Genomic DNA, 17935 nt, shown 5'->3' with positions numbered 1-17935 from the left:
ATGTTGAAAGCATTGCTTTTTTGTCACATTACTTGGCATACAACCAGAATCAGAGCATGCCTCAAATAATTGCTCGGAGTGAATGTTCACTCGCTCTCCAAAGACAGGTTCTTAACTTAAGCAATATATTTTTCAACTTTAAATTTAAGGATTAGTTTATTTTGCTAAATAATGTCTAGAAGTTTAAAAAATTATGTTTACTGAAATATGTTTAGAACTTTATAATCACCTAAATAGAATTTATTAACGTCTTAATCGATACAATAATCAGCTTAGAGTTTCACATAACATGAAAGAATGAAATGTTTAGTGCATTTTGAAGCATTTACATAGCCTCAATCATATTCAAGTCTAATCATGTTTAGTTTCTTTTAAAACTTACTACACTTCGGACTAAATAAAAATTTCTGAACATAGGCAATTTAAGAATGAAAAAACAGCTTCTGGTTCTAACAGATTTATTAGGAAATAGACTATTTACAACAAACATTAGATAAATTACACTTAATTTGGAAACTTATCGCTCAGTATAGTATGCTTTTCATAGCAGGTTGGGAATTGGAAGTGCTTATTTCTGCTTGTGTTCAAAGAGGAGGAAACTTATATTGGTACAACGTCAAAAATAGTTATTGGCATAGGAAATCAGCTTTCGTCAACCCTTTTCAACAGATGTCATAATTTTATCTTTAGTTCATCGGTTTTAGCATTATCAGAACCAAACCATACGCTATATAGCTATTTCGTAATTCAGCGCATCACCCGACGCGCAGTCAAAAAAGTCAAAAGACAATAATTGACTAGCTGTTTGATTAGTATGAGCAGAATCTGGTGTACTGAAGCTCTTTTTCTATTTTGAATGTGTTTTTAGGTCTTGCTGGAAAAGTTGCTTCGTTCATGCCCCGATATTCAAGAAATTTTGGTTTTACTTCGTCCAAGAGAACCAGGAACTGTTGAAAGCAGATTATCGGATCTGTTAAAGCACAAGGTACGAACTGATCAATTTTGAATTGTAATTTAAACATTTTTACGGGTCTTCGTTTGAACAAATGCGAATGATATTCTTCAAATTATAATTTCTTGTAGGAGAGAGCAGTGTAAATAGAAAATAAAGTATATAACATTTTTACAGAACGTAAAATACTTGATCTCTTTCTCATAAGAGAAAAGTAAATGTAATTTCAAAACATTTTAAACCCCCCCCTCCCGCATTAAAAAGTCTTTCCCTTGTGAAGAGTGTTGAATAAGACAGTCGTATAATATTCAATGTTTCATAATCGAATTTGAGCTAAGCATCGGCACCTAAGTAAATGATTATAATCCTCAGATTCATGTAAAATATAAGCTCGATTTTTCCCATTTATAGTTTTCAAAATTGAACACCTAATTGTGAGAGAAATGCGAGTAAAAAATATAATTTACTATGTCAAATCCATATTTTAGCTATTGAACTTTTAGTGATGTGACTGTAGAATTGTTTTTATCACTTAAGGACGATGCAAGTTAGTTCCTAAATGCCCTTGACGATTGCCCATTACTACCTAGTTAAAGTTGCAAAAAAAGGAAATAAGTGAACATAAAAAAAAAGCTTACTAGTAGAACTATTTTTAAGGAAGTATTCCACAGTAATTATTCATATACTATAAATTAATATACTTTACGGCATTTGAAACACAGAAAAAAAAATTCTGAGTCAAGACAAAATACGACTTTGCACTTTATAAACTTGAATTTACTTAACTTTTTGAAAAAGAGTTTCAGAAAAGTTGATTGAATGTATTCAATCTAAAAACTAAAGATAATAATGAACAGTAATCTCAATAACTGGTACGGTCAATAATCCATTAAATGAAGGCTCTTACTACTCCTATCGCTTATTGACCCCCCCCCCCCCCCCAACCCTTATTTTATTTTTGCATGCAGGGACTTATATCTTAAACTTTTTCTTCTTTCTGCATGACTAATTGGCGACAATGGCGACTTTATATTTGCTAGTTTTCAATACCTGAGATTGTAAAACACCATACTGAAAAACATCGCATCCAACAATGGTAAAAATTGAGTTCCTCGACTACCAAGAGAGAGAAGTTTCACGTAGGTCACTGCTAAATGAATAATCGGAAAATTTTATTAATTCTATTTTTCAAACATAAAATTCTTCTACAAGTGTTCGTGAAGAAACATTCTTTCGAGCAAGTAATCCTTGAATGCAAAATAACACAGGCCTACATTTTTTTTCTTTATGAAAGTGTTTCAATTTTAATAGGTGCCCTATAGTAAATGGGGTGTGCTGATCACGAATCTGAGCTTGTTTTTCCAGCACGTCAGGATTTCAAGAAAAGTGTTTGAAATTTTTCATAGAAACTACCAAAAATACTGAATATTTATTGAAACTAGATTTAATCGACAATTCCTGCGAAATTGAGTTTTTCTTTTTTTTAAAAAATGCAGTTTTATCGACGTTAGACAATCGTTAGGGTTTTTAAAAAATAAAATCTGTTTTTTCGCTTTTTCTTCGGTTTTGTATGAACTTTCATCTGATGATTGCTGTTGGATGGTTGGAAAAGGTGAAAGAATGGGAATTCTCGGTCTATGAGGTACAAGTCTTGTAGCAGACGGTAAATCAGAATACTGAATTGTATTTTTCGAACTGAAAGCCTTGACATCGCAGGAGTCAAGTCGTCTCCATGGTTTTTGGTTCTTTATACGAGTATACGTTTTGGCATTTCTATGGTAAAGAGTTACCTGTACTTTTTTGTCTATTTTCTCAGTAGCTAAGCACACTTTGTGTGGAGCCCGACGTTTGTTCTGATCAAACTTTACACCGAAGTAAGCGTGATCAGTTTTTTGATAAATACTATTATGTTTCGCTGAGATTTTCTATCGTTAACTCACCACACACGTCACAAAATGTATCAGAACGGTTTTTACACTTTCTTGATGATAGTATAGCGCACTAAACACTCAGAAAACAAAACGCAATTCGCTGCTACAAACAACTGACGCTATTTTGTAAACAACTACTGATGCCGTTAGTTGACTTTGACAGATGCGAAAATGAAAAAGTGCTACCACTGAAATAAACATAACATTATACTAAAATATTTTAAATTGGTGTATAAAGGTTTCATCAGGGGTCACTAGGGATTATGTATACCAAAATTTAACTCATGGGGTTGAGATAGAGAGTGAAGAACCCAACTTGTTCTGTCATGTGAACTGTGTTTAGTCGCGCGTTTATTTTCTTTCGTCTTTCTTGGTGAAGGATATTTGGCTTTGGTTGGTGGCCGACATTTAGTTTTTTTGACGGTAGGACATTGTAAAGAACTAATTTCAATGTATTTCAGGAAATATGAAGAATACTTTTTTGCTTTAGTCCAAATTATCTCAAAAGGTTTTTTAATTTTGTGCAAAATCTGGACATAATAGGCTCAAACCATATTCAGAATCGGAGTACTCGCATTAGCAAAGGACACTTATGAAATTCGAAACACCAAAAAACATGTAGGCCTGTGTAATCATTCTGTCAACCGATTCTACGTTGGTTTGTTATTTATATTGTGATATGTGAATGTTTTATTGCACTAGGCTCTCTTACAGGCTTTTGACAGAATACGAGAGGAATGTGAACACGTCCTAAAGAAAGTGAAGCCTCTAGATGGTGATTTAGTTGCTCCTAATTTAGGATTAAGCGATGAGGATCTCAAAAAAGTAATAAATGATGTCTCATTCTTCTTCCATTGTGCAGCCAATGTAAGATTTGACGACGAACCAAGGTAAGGCAACATATTGCTTTGTTTAAACATACAATTCACCTCAGAACAGTAGTATATGATCAAATATCTTCCTGTTGTCAGATATCTTACCGTGACTGAGGCGACGATAAGTTCTTTTATTGTACATTAGCTATTCAAGTAAATTAACTTCACCGTAGAACATAAATTTTCGTCCTCAATGATCAAAGTAAACCATATTTTGCTTTTGAAAACGGCGAATCTTTCATTTTTAAATTTGCGCTTTTTAGACAAAGATCTTACTTTAGTTTAAGACTTCAGACAGCTCAATTTTGTAATATTTTGTACCAGACACAAGAAAAAGGAATGTAGTAGATTTGACTTTATCAAGAAAACATCCATTTTTCCCAAAAATTTTTAGATGGAAAAAGCAAATTAGGGAAACTGAAATAATTTAGCATTTTTTCCGAGCACAGAATTGATCCCAAAAGCATAACAGATTGCATCTCAGGGTAAGAAATTTTAGTACTTATTTAAAAAAAATAAGAAGGTATCATAATTTTAATTTTGGATCAGTGCCCTTTTGAACAAAAACCTGAATGTTGCGAGTTCCAATTTTACCAAAACCCAATTGTTCCTCCACCACATTCTCATATCGAAGTACTTGTAGATTAGATTTTGGATGTGTTCTTTTGAATCAGTTTTCGTACAAAGATACTTTCGGGACGTGTCCCCTTTTGTTCGAAATGAAACTTGTAGCGGACGGATTTCTTACCTTTTGATTAAAAAGTCGCTTTACCCTAAAATAAAATAAGATTTTTCGTTTAGACTTCCATCGAGTAAGGAATTTGAGTCATCTGAAAGATGTAGAAAATGCAATAAAATGATTTGTTCCCTTTTGATAAATTACTCCTCAAATTTTCTGAACGGATGTTTCCTGCATCAATCTATGGCATTTAGGTTTTGTATCTTACAAAAACAAGAATTTAATAGTAAACTTTATGAACAGATATAAACGTGGTATTGTATGTATATCACGTTCGGCTGCACTTGGTCCGCTAATAGTCGTAAATGTGCTTCCTCATTCAGGAAATTTACTTCAAAACTTCCTTGAGTTTGTTACCATGGTCTGTATTTATTTACTACTTATGAAAATATATCAAATGATGGTGAATGAAGTAACGTAGGTACTCTAATACCGGGCAATTCGATTAGATTTGGAAAATCTGGTTTTTCCCATGAACACAAAGACCGTAAAAGCTTTGTTACGTGTAACTTAAAAGTTTTCTAAAACAATCAGATTTGTTACAGGATGAATGAGTTTTAAGACTCCATTGAGACATTAGGCATGACGGTTAGTGCACAATGATGATTTCTTAACTTGTATTTTGGGCTGTTTATATTTGGCATAGTACATGTCAATTTACGCAGGCAAAGAAAAAAATCTTCAGTCGCGGAATTTAAGCATATGTTGAAATTCAGAAAAAAAAACTTTTCTATTGTCCAAAAAAAATTCCTGCCCCGAGATAGTCATAAAAATATTTTAACATTGGTGACATTTCTAATTTGCGATTTCCAACAAAAATTTTAAACTTTTTATCTCCAGAACGATACGTGATTATTTTTTTCTTTTTCAAAAGTGGCAATTTCAAATTTGATGGGTTTTTTCCTGTTAATCAGGATCGTTGGGTACTATATTCTCCGAAAAAGAGCTCCTGTTTTTGCATTTGACAGGTTGAAGAGTTTGAAAGAAATGACTTTTTCGGCAACTATGCATGTAAATGCAGACTTGAAAATAGAAATTTTTTGCCTTACCAAAAAAAGATTTTTTGTCTCTAGAGTCCGCTTCATCTAGTAATTTATTTTTTTAGGAAAACAAGAACGCTGTCTTTAGCAGATTTGTCGGCCGACACCTTAATGCCAATACTTCTCTCCGCGCGCTATTTTAGCGTAGTGCCTAAGGATCGACTTTTTTCACAAATAAAAATCTTTGATAAAGTGCAACTGTCATATGCACAGCACGGGAAAAATAAAGTATCTACATAACTAAATTAAGTGTCTTGTGACCATTTGCTGCGAAATCAAGTTTGAATTTTTAAGAATTACATTAGTTTCTAAAAACCAGTCATTTTTATTGCCTTTAAAGCCTGTCAAACTGTTTTCTGAGAATCCAGTACTGATACAGATCAAAAATAAAAATTTTTTTTAATTGGCAGTTTCGAAAAAAAAATCAGAAATAGCCTTTGTTTTTTTTAAGGCTGTCGCAAGAAAAATGGAACTCACATTTTCAAATGGTGGTGCATATCACTATAGACATTCCATTTCAAATCAGGCAGGCAGGTATGAAAAGTGTCATATGACAGTCACTGTTTTTTTGACAAATTTACAGTAGTTACAACTGAGGGTCATATTAAATATCCCAAAAGGATTTTGCAAGAAATTTTTTCCTTCAGTTACAACCTACTAAAGTTCTGCACAAAATCGGCCATTTTGGGAAAAAAACTGCAAAACATTTGATTTGAAATGAACACTATTTCAAAAGTATTTAACATATTTGAATATTTTTTTCTAAAAACAGATAAGGACCCATATATCATCTTGACATCGTTTTAAAAACTTAGATAGGTTTTTTGGATAAAGAGAAAAATATTTTAGTTGCGAAAATAATGCATTTTTACCGATTTTATGATTTTTTTTTCTTCATGAAAAGTTTTTTACTGAATGGAAATGGCAGTCTAAAGTCCTTATATGATAGTTTCATAGCATATTTTATTATAATCCTTTGATCCATACAACCTTGGAAATAAAATTTAAAATTTTGATAATTTTCAAAAATCAACGATTTTTTCTTTTTGAAGTGAGATTACTCAAAACCCACTATACAAATTGGCTCATTTGAACCCCTTTTAATGCTTAACAAGTGGATATACACCGCATCCCGTATTTTTTCAAAGAAAATGTTATGATTCTTTGAAAGTGACCTTATCTACCATGGCATGCATGTAAAATGAAAATGTCTAATTTCCTTCACTGAAATTCAGATCATATTAATGTCTACTAGCTGCAATAATGGTGAACTTTATCAGTAACAGCTGAAATCCTTCCTTTTTCTTGTTTCAATATTAGTTTATTTTGGCATCAAAGTTATGCATTCACCGTTACTTACATATGCCGCAACGAGTCTAATTTTTTCTCTTTCAATTGCAATGTGCAACTCAATTACATGACAGGGGAAACCATCCAAGCTCTAAGGGAAAAGCAGTACAATGCATTTAAAACGATTTACTATTTTAATTTCGTGCTTTCGTTGTCATTGGTGACTGTTCCAGAATTTTTGGATCCTACCACGTATGACTACTTTGATACATAAGTATAGGTACACTAAATTCAAAACGCAAAACTCGCCTACTGTTTGAGAATTTAAAAAACCCACCTGTTTTATGAGGGAAGTAACCAATTCAAGATGGTTGTAAGCGGTAACCAAACATATCTCACCAAAAGTAGCTATTATAGCCAGGGATCCAATTTCTAACTGAAGAAGTGCAGGAGCCCTATAGTCTTTAGAACTTATTCTAATGCTTGAGTGGCGTGAACTCTGTCAAAAATTTGAGTGAAATGAGCTAGGAAGTATGGGAGCTCATCTCCCATAACAATTAAGCCCTGATCAGCAGTAAAATATTTATATAATGATGTCAGATGGTTACCAAAGGCTCTTTTATAATTACGCACAGGCATACAAAAAGACGAATACACTGGGTCATCAAAAGCGGTTTGTTACACATATATTAAGTCAGTAAGATTTTAGTTGGTGCTATAAAGTACACAATTATTGTAGTTATTAGGCATTTATATAATTAGAATTTAAGTGAATGAAATTAGACATTTTTATTTTACATGCATGCCATCGTCGATAAGGTCACTTTCAAAAAAAAAAATCATAAAACGTTTTCTGGGGAAAAAACGGGGTGCGGTGTATATCCAATTGTTGAGCATTAAAAGGGTTTCAAATGAGCTAATTTTTAGATTCTTTAAAAAAATGGGCCTTTTGAGTAATCTCTTTTCAAAAATCTTTGATTTTTAAAACTTTTCAAATTTTTTTTCCAAGGCTGTATGGATCTAAGGGTAATAATAAAATGTTATGAAACTATCATATAAGGGCTTTAGACTGCCATCTCGGTTTAGTAAACTTTTTTCTCGGAGAAAAAATCATAATCGGTAAAAATGCAATTTTTTCGCCTCAAATATTTTTTTCTTCATCAAAAAATCTGACTAAATTTTCAAAGATGTCTAGGTGATATACGAGTATTGATTTGTTTTGAGAAAAAAGAATTATTCAAATAGGTTAAATACTTTTGAAGTGGTGTCCAGTTCAAATCGAGTGTTTTGCTAGTTTTTTCCAAATTGGCCGATTTTGTGCAGAATTTTAGTAAGATGTGCCTGAAGAGAAAAAAAAATTCTTGCAAAATCCTTTCGGGGTATTTCATATGTCCTTTAGTTGTAACTACTGTAACTTTTTCAAAAAAAAAATCGGTGATCATTTGACAGGCCCTGCCTGATCTGAAATGGCTCTATAAAGAGAATCATTTTCTCGTGAAAAAAACAGTAATAAAAAATATCATGCTCCATTCCGGACACATAAAGCAGTTCAAAAAATTCGAAAATCGCAAGTGAGAAATAGCGCACTGGTTTGTATCTTTAGTGAGCTGTTTCTAGGACCAAGGCATTTTCTAGGGGACACAAATGCCTCTTACTATTTCTGAATTTTAACTTTTCTTTATTCAAAAATTTAGACTATGGAGGTAACCTCCCTGCCTGGATTAACATAGACTAAATCATTTCAACTTATATTTAAAAAATAAGTTTCCATTATATTTTACAGGTTGTAGTTAAAATGTTACGATAATAGGCAAGTAGGACCTCATGTTGACAATGTCTTAAATGTGTAAAAGACGCAACCAAAAACTTTGTCATATTTTTACTTATTTCATTGTACAACGTGTATACATGTACAAACGGACGACGGACAAGTGGTTAAATTATTCGTCATCGGACTTTGTGTATCATCTTTTTTTATGCACTGATGAAAGGGCTTGTTTTTATACCCTCGAAACAGCTGTTAGCAGAGTTTAACTATTTTTAATTGCTTTTATTTGTGCATGTATACAAGTTGTCATATTTTTAACTCATTGCCTTAAATATTGTACAATATGCTATGTAATTTTTCAATGCAATTATCATTTCATTTTCAGAAAATAGCTCTGTTACTTTACAACCAAATTCAACAAGCATTTTTATTTAAAAGAACGAGTTCGTAGTCTCCATGTTTTTAAAATTCTTGTCAGAAATAACTTCAAGGGTATATAAAAGTAGAGCTAAAGTATTTAAATTGTGTTAATCAGTGAGGTATGACACTATAACCTTTACAGCATTTCGATACTAAAATATGAACAAGTAAAAATAGCAGTGCGTAATTGTTTAAAAATGTAACATTTTTTCTCCATTAAATGTGTTATCCAGTCAACTCGTATCTCAGCAGTGTGGTTTCAACTGGCCAGTTCACGAAAAAACGGACATTTTGACATGGCAGATCAAATTTCACCAAAAATTTATTTAAAAGATTAATGAACAAAATTTTGTTGCTTAAGAAATTACTAACGTATGTGCGATAAGTTTTCACTCAGTTTGTGAATCACACGTATCTGTTCATAGATTCGGATGACATTTTAATGTATCATAAAATCTTATGACAATTTGTCTGGTCAAACATCTTTCCTTTCCTATAAAACTAGTACCTTGTTCCATTGTTTTGCAGGTCAACCATGAGGATTAACTTACTTGGAGTGAAGAATGTTCTGAAAATCTGCCACGAAATCATAAAACTTGAGGTAACTTGCAAAGTTTACTAAAGCACTTCCTTATTTTTCGTGAACGCTATCAAGAATATGTAATTAAAACATTCAGTGGGATTTCAGTTAAAGGGTAGAGAAGTATTTAATTTTAACACTTTAGAAATATTAGATAATCTTGCCATGAAAAGTTTGTCCTAATTCTGTACAGAAGGAAAATTATTGAAGTGACTCCTATTACAAGTCAATTTCCATATGGTTTTAATTCCCTGTTTTACTTCTAAGGATAATCATTTTTGCTAAAACTTCATTTACTTCTGATCACTAAAATTAATACATCGCTTTTTTTTCAGACGTGGTAAAATGTTTATGCACAATCTGTTTACCTCTTTTATGAATTTAATGCTCAAAAATATTACACTGAAGTTTCTATTCCTGTAGACGTCGTAGACTTGCCCTATGTAAGAACTAAGTAGAGGGAAACTACTCATTCTCGTTTAAAATGCAAACAAATATTTAAAGGTCAAATGAGTGGCAACAAACAGAAGACTTAGGAACCTCGGTTTTTATTCTATAAACGCTAATTAAATTTCTTCTCGAAAGATTTATTTGCTTCTGAAAAATTCAAATGAGTTAGTCTTCGTTGCTTGTTGACTCAAGGCCCTATCGAGCTTGTAGTGACTAACACGACTAGAACTGGTCTCCAGTAGATACCAATGGTTACAATTTATTTATAAAAGTATTTTACACATCGATGCTTTTGTCTTTGTTTTCCCAAAACATACGATTAGTTTCTCGTTTCGTACGTTACTTTTAACGCATCCAAGGCCTTACTTAGAAGCATGAATGTTTCACAATCAAATGTCTTCAAAAAAGTTATGCATGGAAGTAAAATAGCTTAAAAAGTTATGGTGCAAAGCTAGAAGATTTTCATCATTCAATGCTGATATATTTAGCAGCTTACGGTACATTTTGTATGCTGGGTATTTTTCAACATCATGACTTAATTTGCCTAGCATTTTTCGGTTATTTATTCTTAAGTAGTTACAGAAAGCTACGACATTCTTCCAAAATGAGCTTTGGTTCTTCCTTTTACATAGTAAAAGGAAGTATTGTATTCGCGAAAAAAATTTCACCCAAAAATTGACCTTAATTTCCATTTTGCTCGCCATTCGAATGTATATAAAGTTTTTTTTTTCAACCCGACCACACGCGGATGGGTCTAAGAACGTATAGACACCCGAAATATCCATTTTGACGATCCCCGAGTTAAGAGTTTTCTCGTGACGTGCGTATGTATCTCGCAAAACTCAAAAACGGTATGGCCTAGAAAGTTGAAATTTGGTACGTAGACCCCTAGTGGGGTCTAGTGTGCACTTTCTCTTTTTGATTGCAGTTGAGTGTTCCAAAGGGGGTCTTTTACACCTTTTTGGGGGAAATCATTGTTAATTTCAGTGCAAACTCAAGTGGTATAATTTAACTCTTGGCGATATATCGCCAAGTTTTTGGTAGTCAAGTTTCGTCACCAACTTGGCTGCAAATTTGGTGGGTTTTTCATTTTAATTTTTTAAATCTAATTTCAATTTGACCATATTTCGAGTCAACCATTGAATCACATTAAAATTGCCAATATTGGGAATACTTATGTATGTAAAAGGTTCTTTGCTTCGATTCGCAACAAACTTGGTGTGAAAATTTTAAAGTGTTTCTTCTGAGGCGCTATTATCATTAAATTGCAGTAAAAGGAAGTCATGTGATGCACACATCAGCTCGTTTTTTCACTGCATTCTAAGAAGGCCTGGCGCTGGATTCTGTAGTTCAAAAAGGGGCAGTCGTAATTCTTTTATGCCAGAGATTGCACCCTGGTTTCAATTGCTTCTTATTTTACCTGTTAATTTCAAATAATACTGTAAAATACTGTTCAAAACGATAGCCATCAAGTTTTTTTTTAATTTTGCTTTAAAGGAAATGTTAAGGTAGTTTTGCTCTTATAAAAAAAGTTTGCGAATGTTAACTTGATGTAGAAAGAACTTTCTTTTTGACAAATATTTTTTCAGTATCTGATGTTTTTCTCGTGTTTCAATGCAACTGAGACTTATTGTTCTTAATACAACGGAAGATAAGTGGATTTTTTGACATTTATTTTTGGAATTTCTTTTACGTCGGGCTTACGAAATGCCTCGAAAATATTACCCCCCCCCCCCCCAAAAAAAAAAAAAAAAAAGTTTCCGAAAAGTAATTTAAGCAAATGTTATATTTGAAACGGGTGACTGGAAAGTTATTCATAATCACTAAAAATAACCAGAATTTTATTTTTTTTAATAAAAATATAAGTGTTTTGTAATTTTATCTTAAACTGAAATCTATTTTTACAGGCTTTCGTTCATGTATCAACTGCTTACGCTTTTTGCAACCAAGCTTTTATTGATGAACGTATATACCGAGAAGCAACTACTCCTGATCAGATTATTGAAATACTCAGGTAAAATCACCTGCTCAAACTCTTCGATATACACTATATCACCAAAAATATTGGGACACTTTTCAAAATTTCACATTTTTACTTATTTCTCGAGAAATAAAAAAACAGTTCTGTAACTTTTGCTACCTAAAAAGTATGTTCCAGCAGTCTTTGAAAATGAGTAAATCATCCATGCATTTAGGGGACTATCAACAAGTTGAGAAAACATAAGGTTTTCGATCCGAAACACAAATTTTGTTTGAAGGTTTTGGCTTAAAACACGCATTTTTCTCACTCACCCTTTATCAAACTTTCAAAATATTTGACAGCATACAAGAAAAACATATTAAAACTTGAACTTAAAATACTGAAAATTCGATGAAATATGAACATTTAAAGCAATTTTTCGCTGCGCATGCGCAAAAGATAGCAATTTATAGCCTTCATAATTTAAAACCAAAGTAGGTCGACCAACTCATAAAATTAGAGTTCAATATCTTAAAAACATAAAACAATATCAGCTATATCTAATGAGCCGAATTTCTATAATTCTTGCACAGGTCACGAATCATAAGGGTCGTTATCACAGGTCGAATCATCACAGGTCGTTTGTAAATTTGCAACACTTGACTGCAGTAGTTTATTGTAATTCATGATAAAAAAATAGATTATTTGAGAACTATCTCTGACAATTCTTTGCCTATCCAAGAGTTATTGAAACTCTGCTCAATAGATTGCTGATATCTATAGTTTACGCTATTTAAACAGGAATTGTATTATGGGTTGGGGAATCTTCTTGGGTTTTAAATTATGTAGGTTATAAATTACTATTTTTGCGTATGCGCAGTGAAAGTTTTATTGCTTTCAAAGCTCATGTTTCATCAAATTTTCCATATTTTGATCTCAAGTTTTATGTTTCTCTTGTATGCTGTCAAATATTCTGAAAGTTTGGTAAGGGAAAACTCATCGTGTTATGAGCCGAAAACCTAATAGTGAAATTTGTATTTATTGCTTACAAGCCCAGCTGTTTACAATGAAAGATGATCAAAAAATATTTCTCAATTTGTTGCTGGTCCCCTAAATCCGTGAATGTTTTACTTTTTTTGGCAAAGACAACTGGAGCATACCTTTTCTGTTCCGAAAGTTACAGAACTACTGGTCTTTTATTTCTTAATCTAAAAATGTGAATTTTGAGTGTCCCAATACTTTGCTGTAAGTAGTTGTTAAAGGCTAAATTCAAATGGCTTTTTTTTTCTAGCTGGATGTCTAATAGGGAACTGCGGAGTCTGTGCGAATTCTATTTGGAAGGCAGGCCTTCACTCTATCATTTTTCTAAAGCATTGGCAGAGAATCTTGTATGTGCAAATGAGCCACCTTTACCTGCAATTATTGTACGCCCTTCCATTGTAACGGCATCTGTATCTGAACCGTTTCCAGTAAGTATGAGGGACATTACTTGCAATCGTCAAACGCAAAGTAAAATTCTTCACGCATGCATATGTTATTGATGTGTGGCTTTGATAGCATTTTAGATTGCATCCGAAATAAGTGGAGATGTTACACGATCAATAACAATCTCGATTTCTTTATTTACTGTCGAATTTTATACTGTCCGATATTTTAACGTGAAACCTTACTCGAATTTGCGCATGCGTCAGGTCTCTCCTAATTTTATCAAAACAGGGGTGATAGCACGAAGGAAGTAACGAGCAAGCGAAAACTGAATGCATCGGGAAGTGCGCTTCTTTTTAAACCATCACCCCTTTTTCAATTGGAACCGTTCGCAGCTACTGGTCGTGGAATTCGAGAACAGACAGTAGTTTATATTATCGATAGTAGCATCAAATCTGAAATCATTTAAAATGTTTTTTCCTTGAAACTCAGTTTGTCTTCATTTCATAATATGTGCACCTAATATTTACTTTTTGTTTAATATTTTCTCCTATGATTAAAACAAGATGCACATCAAATTTTAAAACAGGAGTTAAATTTTATGTGAAACAGTACTAATATAGAAAATATAAGTAAATTACATCGTAAGAAATAAGTTTGAAAATTATGATAGTACTACTACTGATTCATTCATGTTTCTCCATTTTTCTAAAATAACTAAGATCCGTTTTTCCAACTGCAAATAGTTTGACACAATTTATAATAAAAAGGGCAGACACAGTTTGTATAAAAAAATTCAGACAACATTTATTTCTTATTGTACATGAATATCTTGGATCTAATATTGCTAAAAAGGTTAGAAAACACTACAGGAACTTATTTTGCTAAAGGTTTGTGAATCTTAGCATAACATGGGGGAGGGGGGTTGCGCTACAGAGCATTTATTTAAAATCTGGTTGAATAATTTTTCCAGCTGCTGGAACACTCGAATCCACAACTAAATTAAAACAAAAAAAAAATTGCCCAAATTCCTTCAATATTTCGAATGTTAGAGATGAGTAATGAATTGAGAGCAAATCATGGAAGGCCTTGTTTTATTTTAAAATTTCAAACATCTTCCGAAGCCAGCGTCCAGCGGTGCAAATGACGTTATTTCTAAGAACTGCTTCGAAAAATAACACGCGAGAAAGAAAAGAAAATTCGAAACAAATTAACAAACTTTGTTACTGTACAGAAATAGAAAGTAACAAAGTAAACTTTTATGAATTTGTTCACGAACCAGTTTTTTACGAGCACTGTCAAAACTAGCAAATATTGCGGTTCTTTCGTACTCGTTGTACGAGTTCAACTGTATAAGAGATGCAAAAATAGAATTTCCTGTAACAAACAAGTAAATTTTTCAGAAGTTTTGACGTTATTTCGTAAGAGTTAGATATTTAGGCAACTTTTGGTTTAACCCCAGGAGTATACTTATTATCTGAAAAGTTGCGGAAATGCAATAAACACATTTTCTGAATTGACGTAATCAGACGGGTGTTGATCTAAAACTTGGGTACAAGTTTTCCTCAAGTTTGCACGCAATAAATCACCTAGAATCTAATTCACATATAGGTTTTTTGACATTGTAAAAATCGGTTATGACTTATTTCTAAGTACAAGTGACACACATTCAAAATAACAGCAAGGGGCATTCCACGGTATTTTTGACATTATGTCGAGTCCGTAACGTGACCTTTTTTTGCCATAACTTTTTAATTTACCGTTTGATTTGCAAATTATTCTAATTTGAGCTGGTGTGTTGGTAGGAAAAGATCAAAATAAAATAATATGCTAATCAAACAGTAAATTAAAAAGTTACGGCAAAAAAGGTCACGTTACGGACTCTACATAAATGTCAAAAATACCACGGAATGCCCCGCAAGCAAACTGCATATTATGTAGCACTTTAAAATATTTACAGGCAGTCAAGGAAATTAAGGTATTTAATAAAGACTGCTTCCCTCGACTCGCTAAGTTATGTGGATTGCTGGAACAGTCCATTAATTTAACTATGTGTTTGCCGATAGAAGTGAGACATGCATTACACATTTCTGGCTCTCATTTTTTTTACTAAGATAAACACACAGTTAAGTATATCTTTTAATATTGTGTATTTTAACGTTAATTTAGAAGGTGCGTAAAAGTTTTGTCAACGCGCACTGCACAAATTAGTACGCGCACCACACAAGGAAATGAGAGTAGAACGTCGAAAATCGGAATTAATTGGTATCATAGGTGGTTCAGATTTTTGAAAATAACAACTTTTAGGAAAAAGTATGCTAGTTAATAACAATTATACAATATGTATGCACATAATTATACAATATGCATGAACATGACATAAAATACAGTACAAAACACAATGTTACATTTTTAAACAATTTAACACACTCGCTATTTACTGAACATAATGAAAAATATTTACAGTACCATATGTATTGAGGAACTATTAAGCAGTAACTAAACAAAGAAAATTGAATGAACTTCATTAAAGTGCACAGACTACGCACAAATAAAATTTAATTAATCTTTATAACGAAAACCCAATTTAAAAAAAATCTATTTTCGGCCGAGCTTTGAAATGTGCGTTCGGATTTGTGAGGTCCTACTGTTATTAAAAACATCGAAAATAATAAAAAAAAATCCATGCAAATCATGTAGATTTTTTTAAAATTCTATCTGTGTATGCAGTCGTCCGAAGCTTTCTAGTTCGTTATAACATTGCCGGCTATGACACCGACTGAGCAGCTGTAGCCTTTTCTTAGTGTTTCTTCCTTTTGACAATAGATGACATATTACATATCGATGGAAAACTGAAAATTTGATAAATTCAATGATTTCTATCGCATTCTATGCTATGCATAAAAATTCCATGTAGAGTTTAAGTAGATCAATTGGTTAATTCAATCATTGATGCAGGATTGAAAATTTTCTCACTATACCACAGGTGGGGGATATCCTAATTGGTGTAATGCGCCTTTAATGTCCATTTTTTTCTGACATGACCAAAAAGGCTTGTTTTTTGAAGAAATTAAATGTTTGATTAATTTTTCTGAAAGTACAAAAAAAGGAAAAATGAATGTTCAAACTTAAAATGTAACATATGTATACATACATGATGGTCCGAAAGAAATTTCTCCATAATAAAATACCACATCCACATAAAGTAATGAATATTGATAAAACTATGTATTTCACATTTAGAACGATAAATCCTTCATGAAAGTATTACCTATGTTTTTTCAATATTACGTTCTTTTTTGACATAACGAATTGAAACAGTTACCTACTTATTATCAAAGCGATACAGTTTTGAAGTTTAGGTTTTTGAATTTAAAAATATTTGTATTTAGAAAAAAGGGCTCAGCCCAGTGAATATGAAATATGTCTTTGCATCCCAAACAGCATTGTTTAGTTAGTGGTTGAACAATGACTGGTGCAAAAAATAAACTCAAATTGAGCCTATAAATGTTTGATATTTGCTTTTTAGTCAAAAACTTAATTCATATTTTCAAAATTTTTAACTATTAACTTTTGGTTCGTGCGAGTTTGAATCACCGCATGGCAGAAAATGTATTAATGGAAACAGCAGCGGAATTGTTTAGAAAAACAAAACTCTATGATGAGGGAAAAACTGCAGTTTTTTCTTCAGTTAGCAATAAATAGTTTCACATGTATGTTATGAGTATTGATTTGTCTTGTTATTTAGCAAAAGTGTTACACTTCAAATTACATGTTAATGAGTGTAATTGTAACACAGCATCTAGAGCTGTTTAGATTTTCAACAATTCTGCGCATATACTAAAAGGAATTTCAACCTTGCTTACAGTACATTTCCTTAAAAATCGAAACTGAATGCATGTTATTGATGCAATTGTGGACTGTACTTGATTTCATTTTCTTTTCAGGGATGGATTGATAATTATAACGGGCCAAGTGGTTTCCTGATGGTGGTAAGAAATTATCATCTATATATATAAAAATGAATGTTTGTCTGTATGTCATCCATGAACTCAAAAACTACCCGGCATATTTGGCTGAAACTTTCACAGTTTGTTATTTTTGGTACTGGGAATGTTTATAGACCAGTTCGAAAAAAATCCGATCGATAGTTCCTTTTTTATTCCAATTTAAGTCACAATCCATTGGATAAATACGAATAAAATTATCGGCTGCAGAAATTAATTCGCGTGAAAGATCTCATTGATAAGAAGTTAGCTGTTGCCATTTTTTCTTGAGTTTGAACAAATTCTTTCTTTATTGTTTTAGGGCTTTTCATGCAACGGGGGGGATTTAAAACTTTTTCTATTTGATATTTTTAGCGATTGATTGATCTTGCAAACTGCGTGAGTACAAAATTTGAGTATAGTCACGGCTTCACTTGATACCTGCATCGATTATTATGAAAATTGCTATATATGTGTATTTTTCCACGGAGAAGGTGCATAATATGCTCATTGAAGCCA

General features: G+C 32.4%; 1 protein-coding gene across 1 annotated transcript in view; it reads left to right on the top strand.

Annotated features, from left to right (window-relative positions):
• The window catches only part of LOC129219128 (fatty acyl-CoA reductase 1-like), a 40780-nt gene that overhangs the window by 5065 nt on the left and 17780 nt on the right, over nucleotides 1-17935 (top strand). The window contains exons 2-7 of the mRNA XM_054853448.1: nucleotides 869-985; nucleotides 3586-3773; nucleotides 9544-9616; nucleotides 11953-12059; nucleotides 13297-13474; nucleotides 17378-17422. Coding sequence (XP_054709423.1) covers nucleotides 869-985; nucleotides 3586-3773; nucleotides 9544-9616; nucleotides 11953-12059; nucleotides 13297-13474; nucleotides 17378-17422 — 708 coding nt within the window. The remainder of the gene's footprint in view (nucleotides 1-868; nucleotides 986-3585; nucleotides 3774-9543; nucleotides 9617-11952; nucleotides 12060-13296; nucleotides 13475-17377; nucleotides 17423-17935) is intronic.

This window comes from Uloborus diversus, chromosome 3, assembly GCF_026930045.1.
Source record: "Uloborus diversus isolate 005 chromosome 3, Udiv.v.3.1, whole genome shotgun sequence".
NCBI classification, from domain to species: Eukaryota; Metazoa; Arthropoda; class Arachnida; order Araneae; family Uloboridae; genus Uloborus; species Uloborus diversus.
Note: the sequence above shows the minus strand (reverse complement) of the source record. Positions and strands in the feature narration are given on the sequence as shown.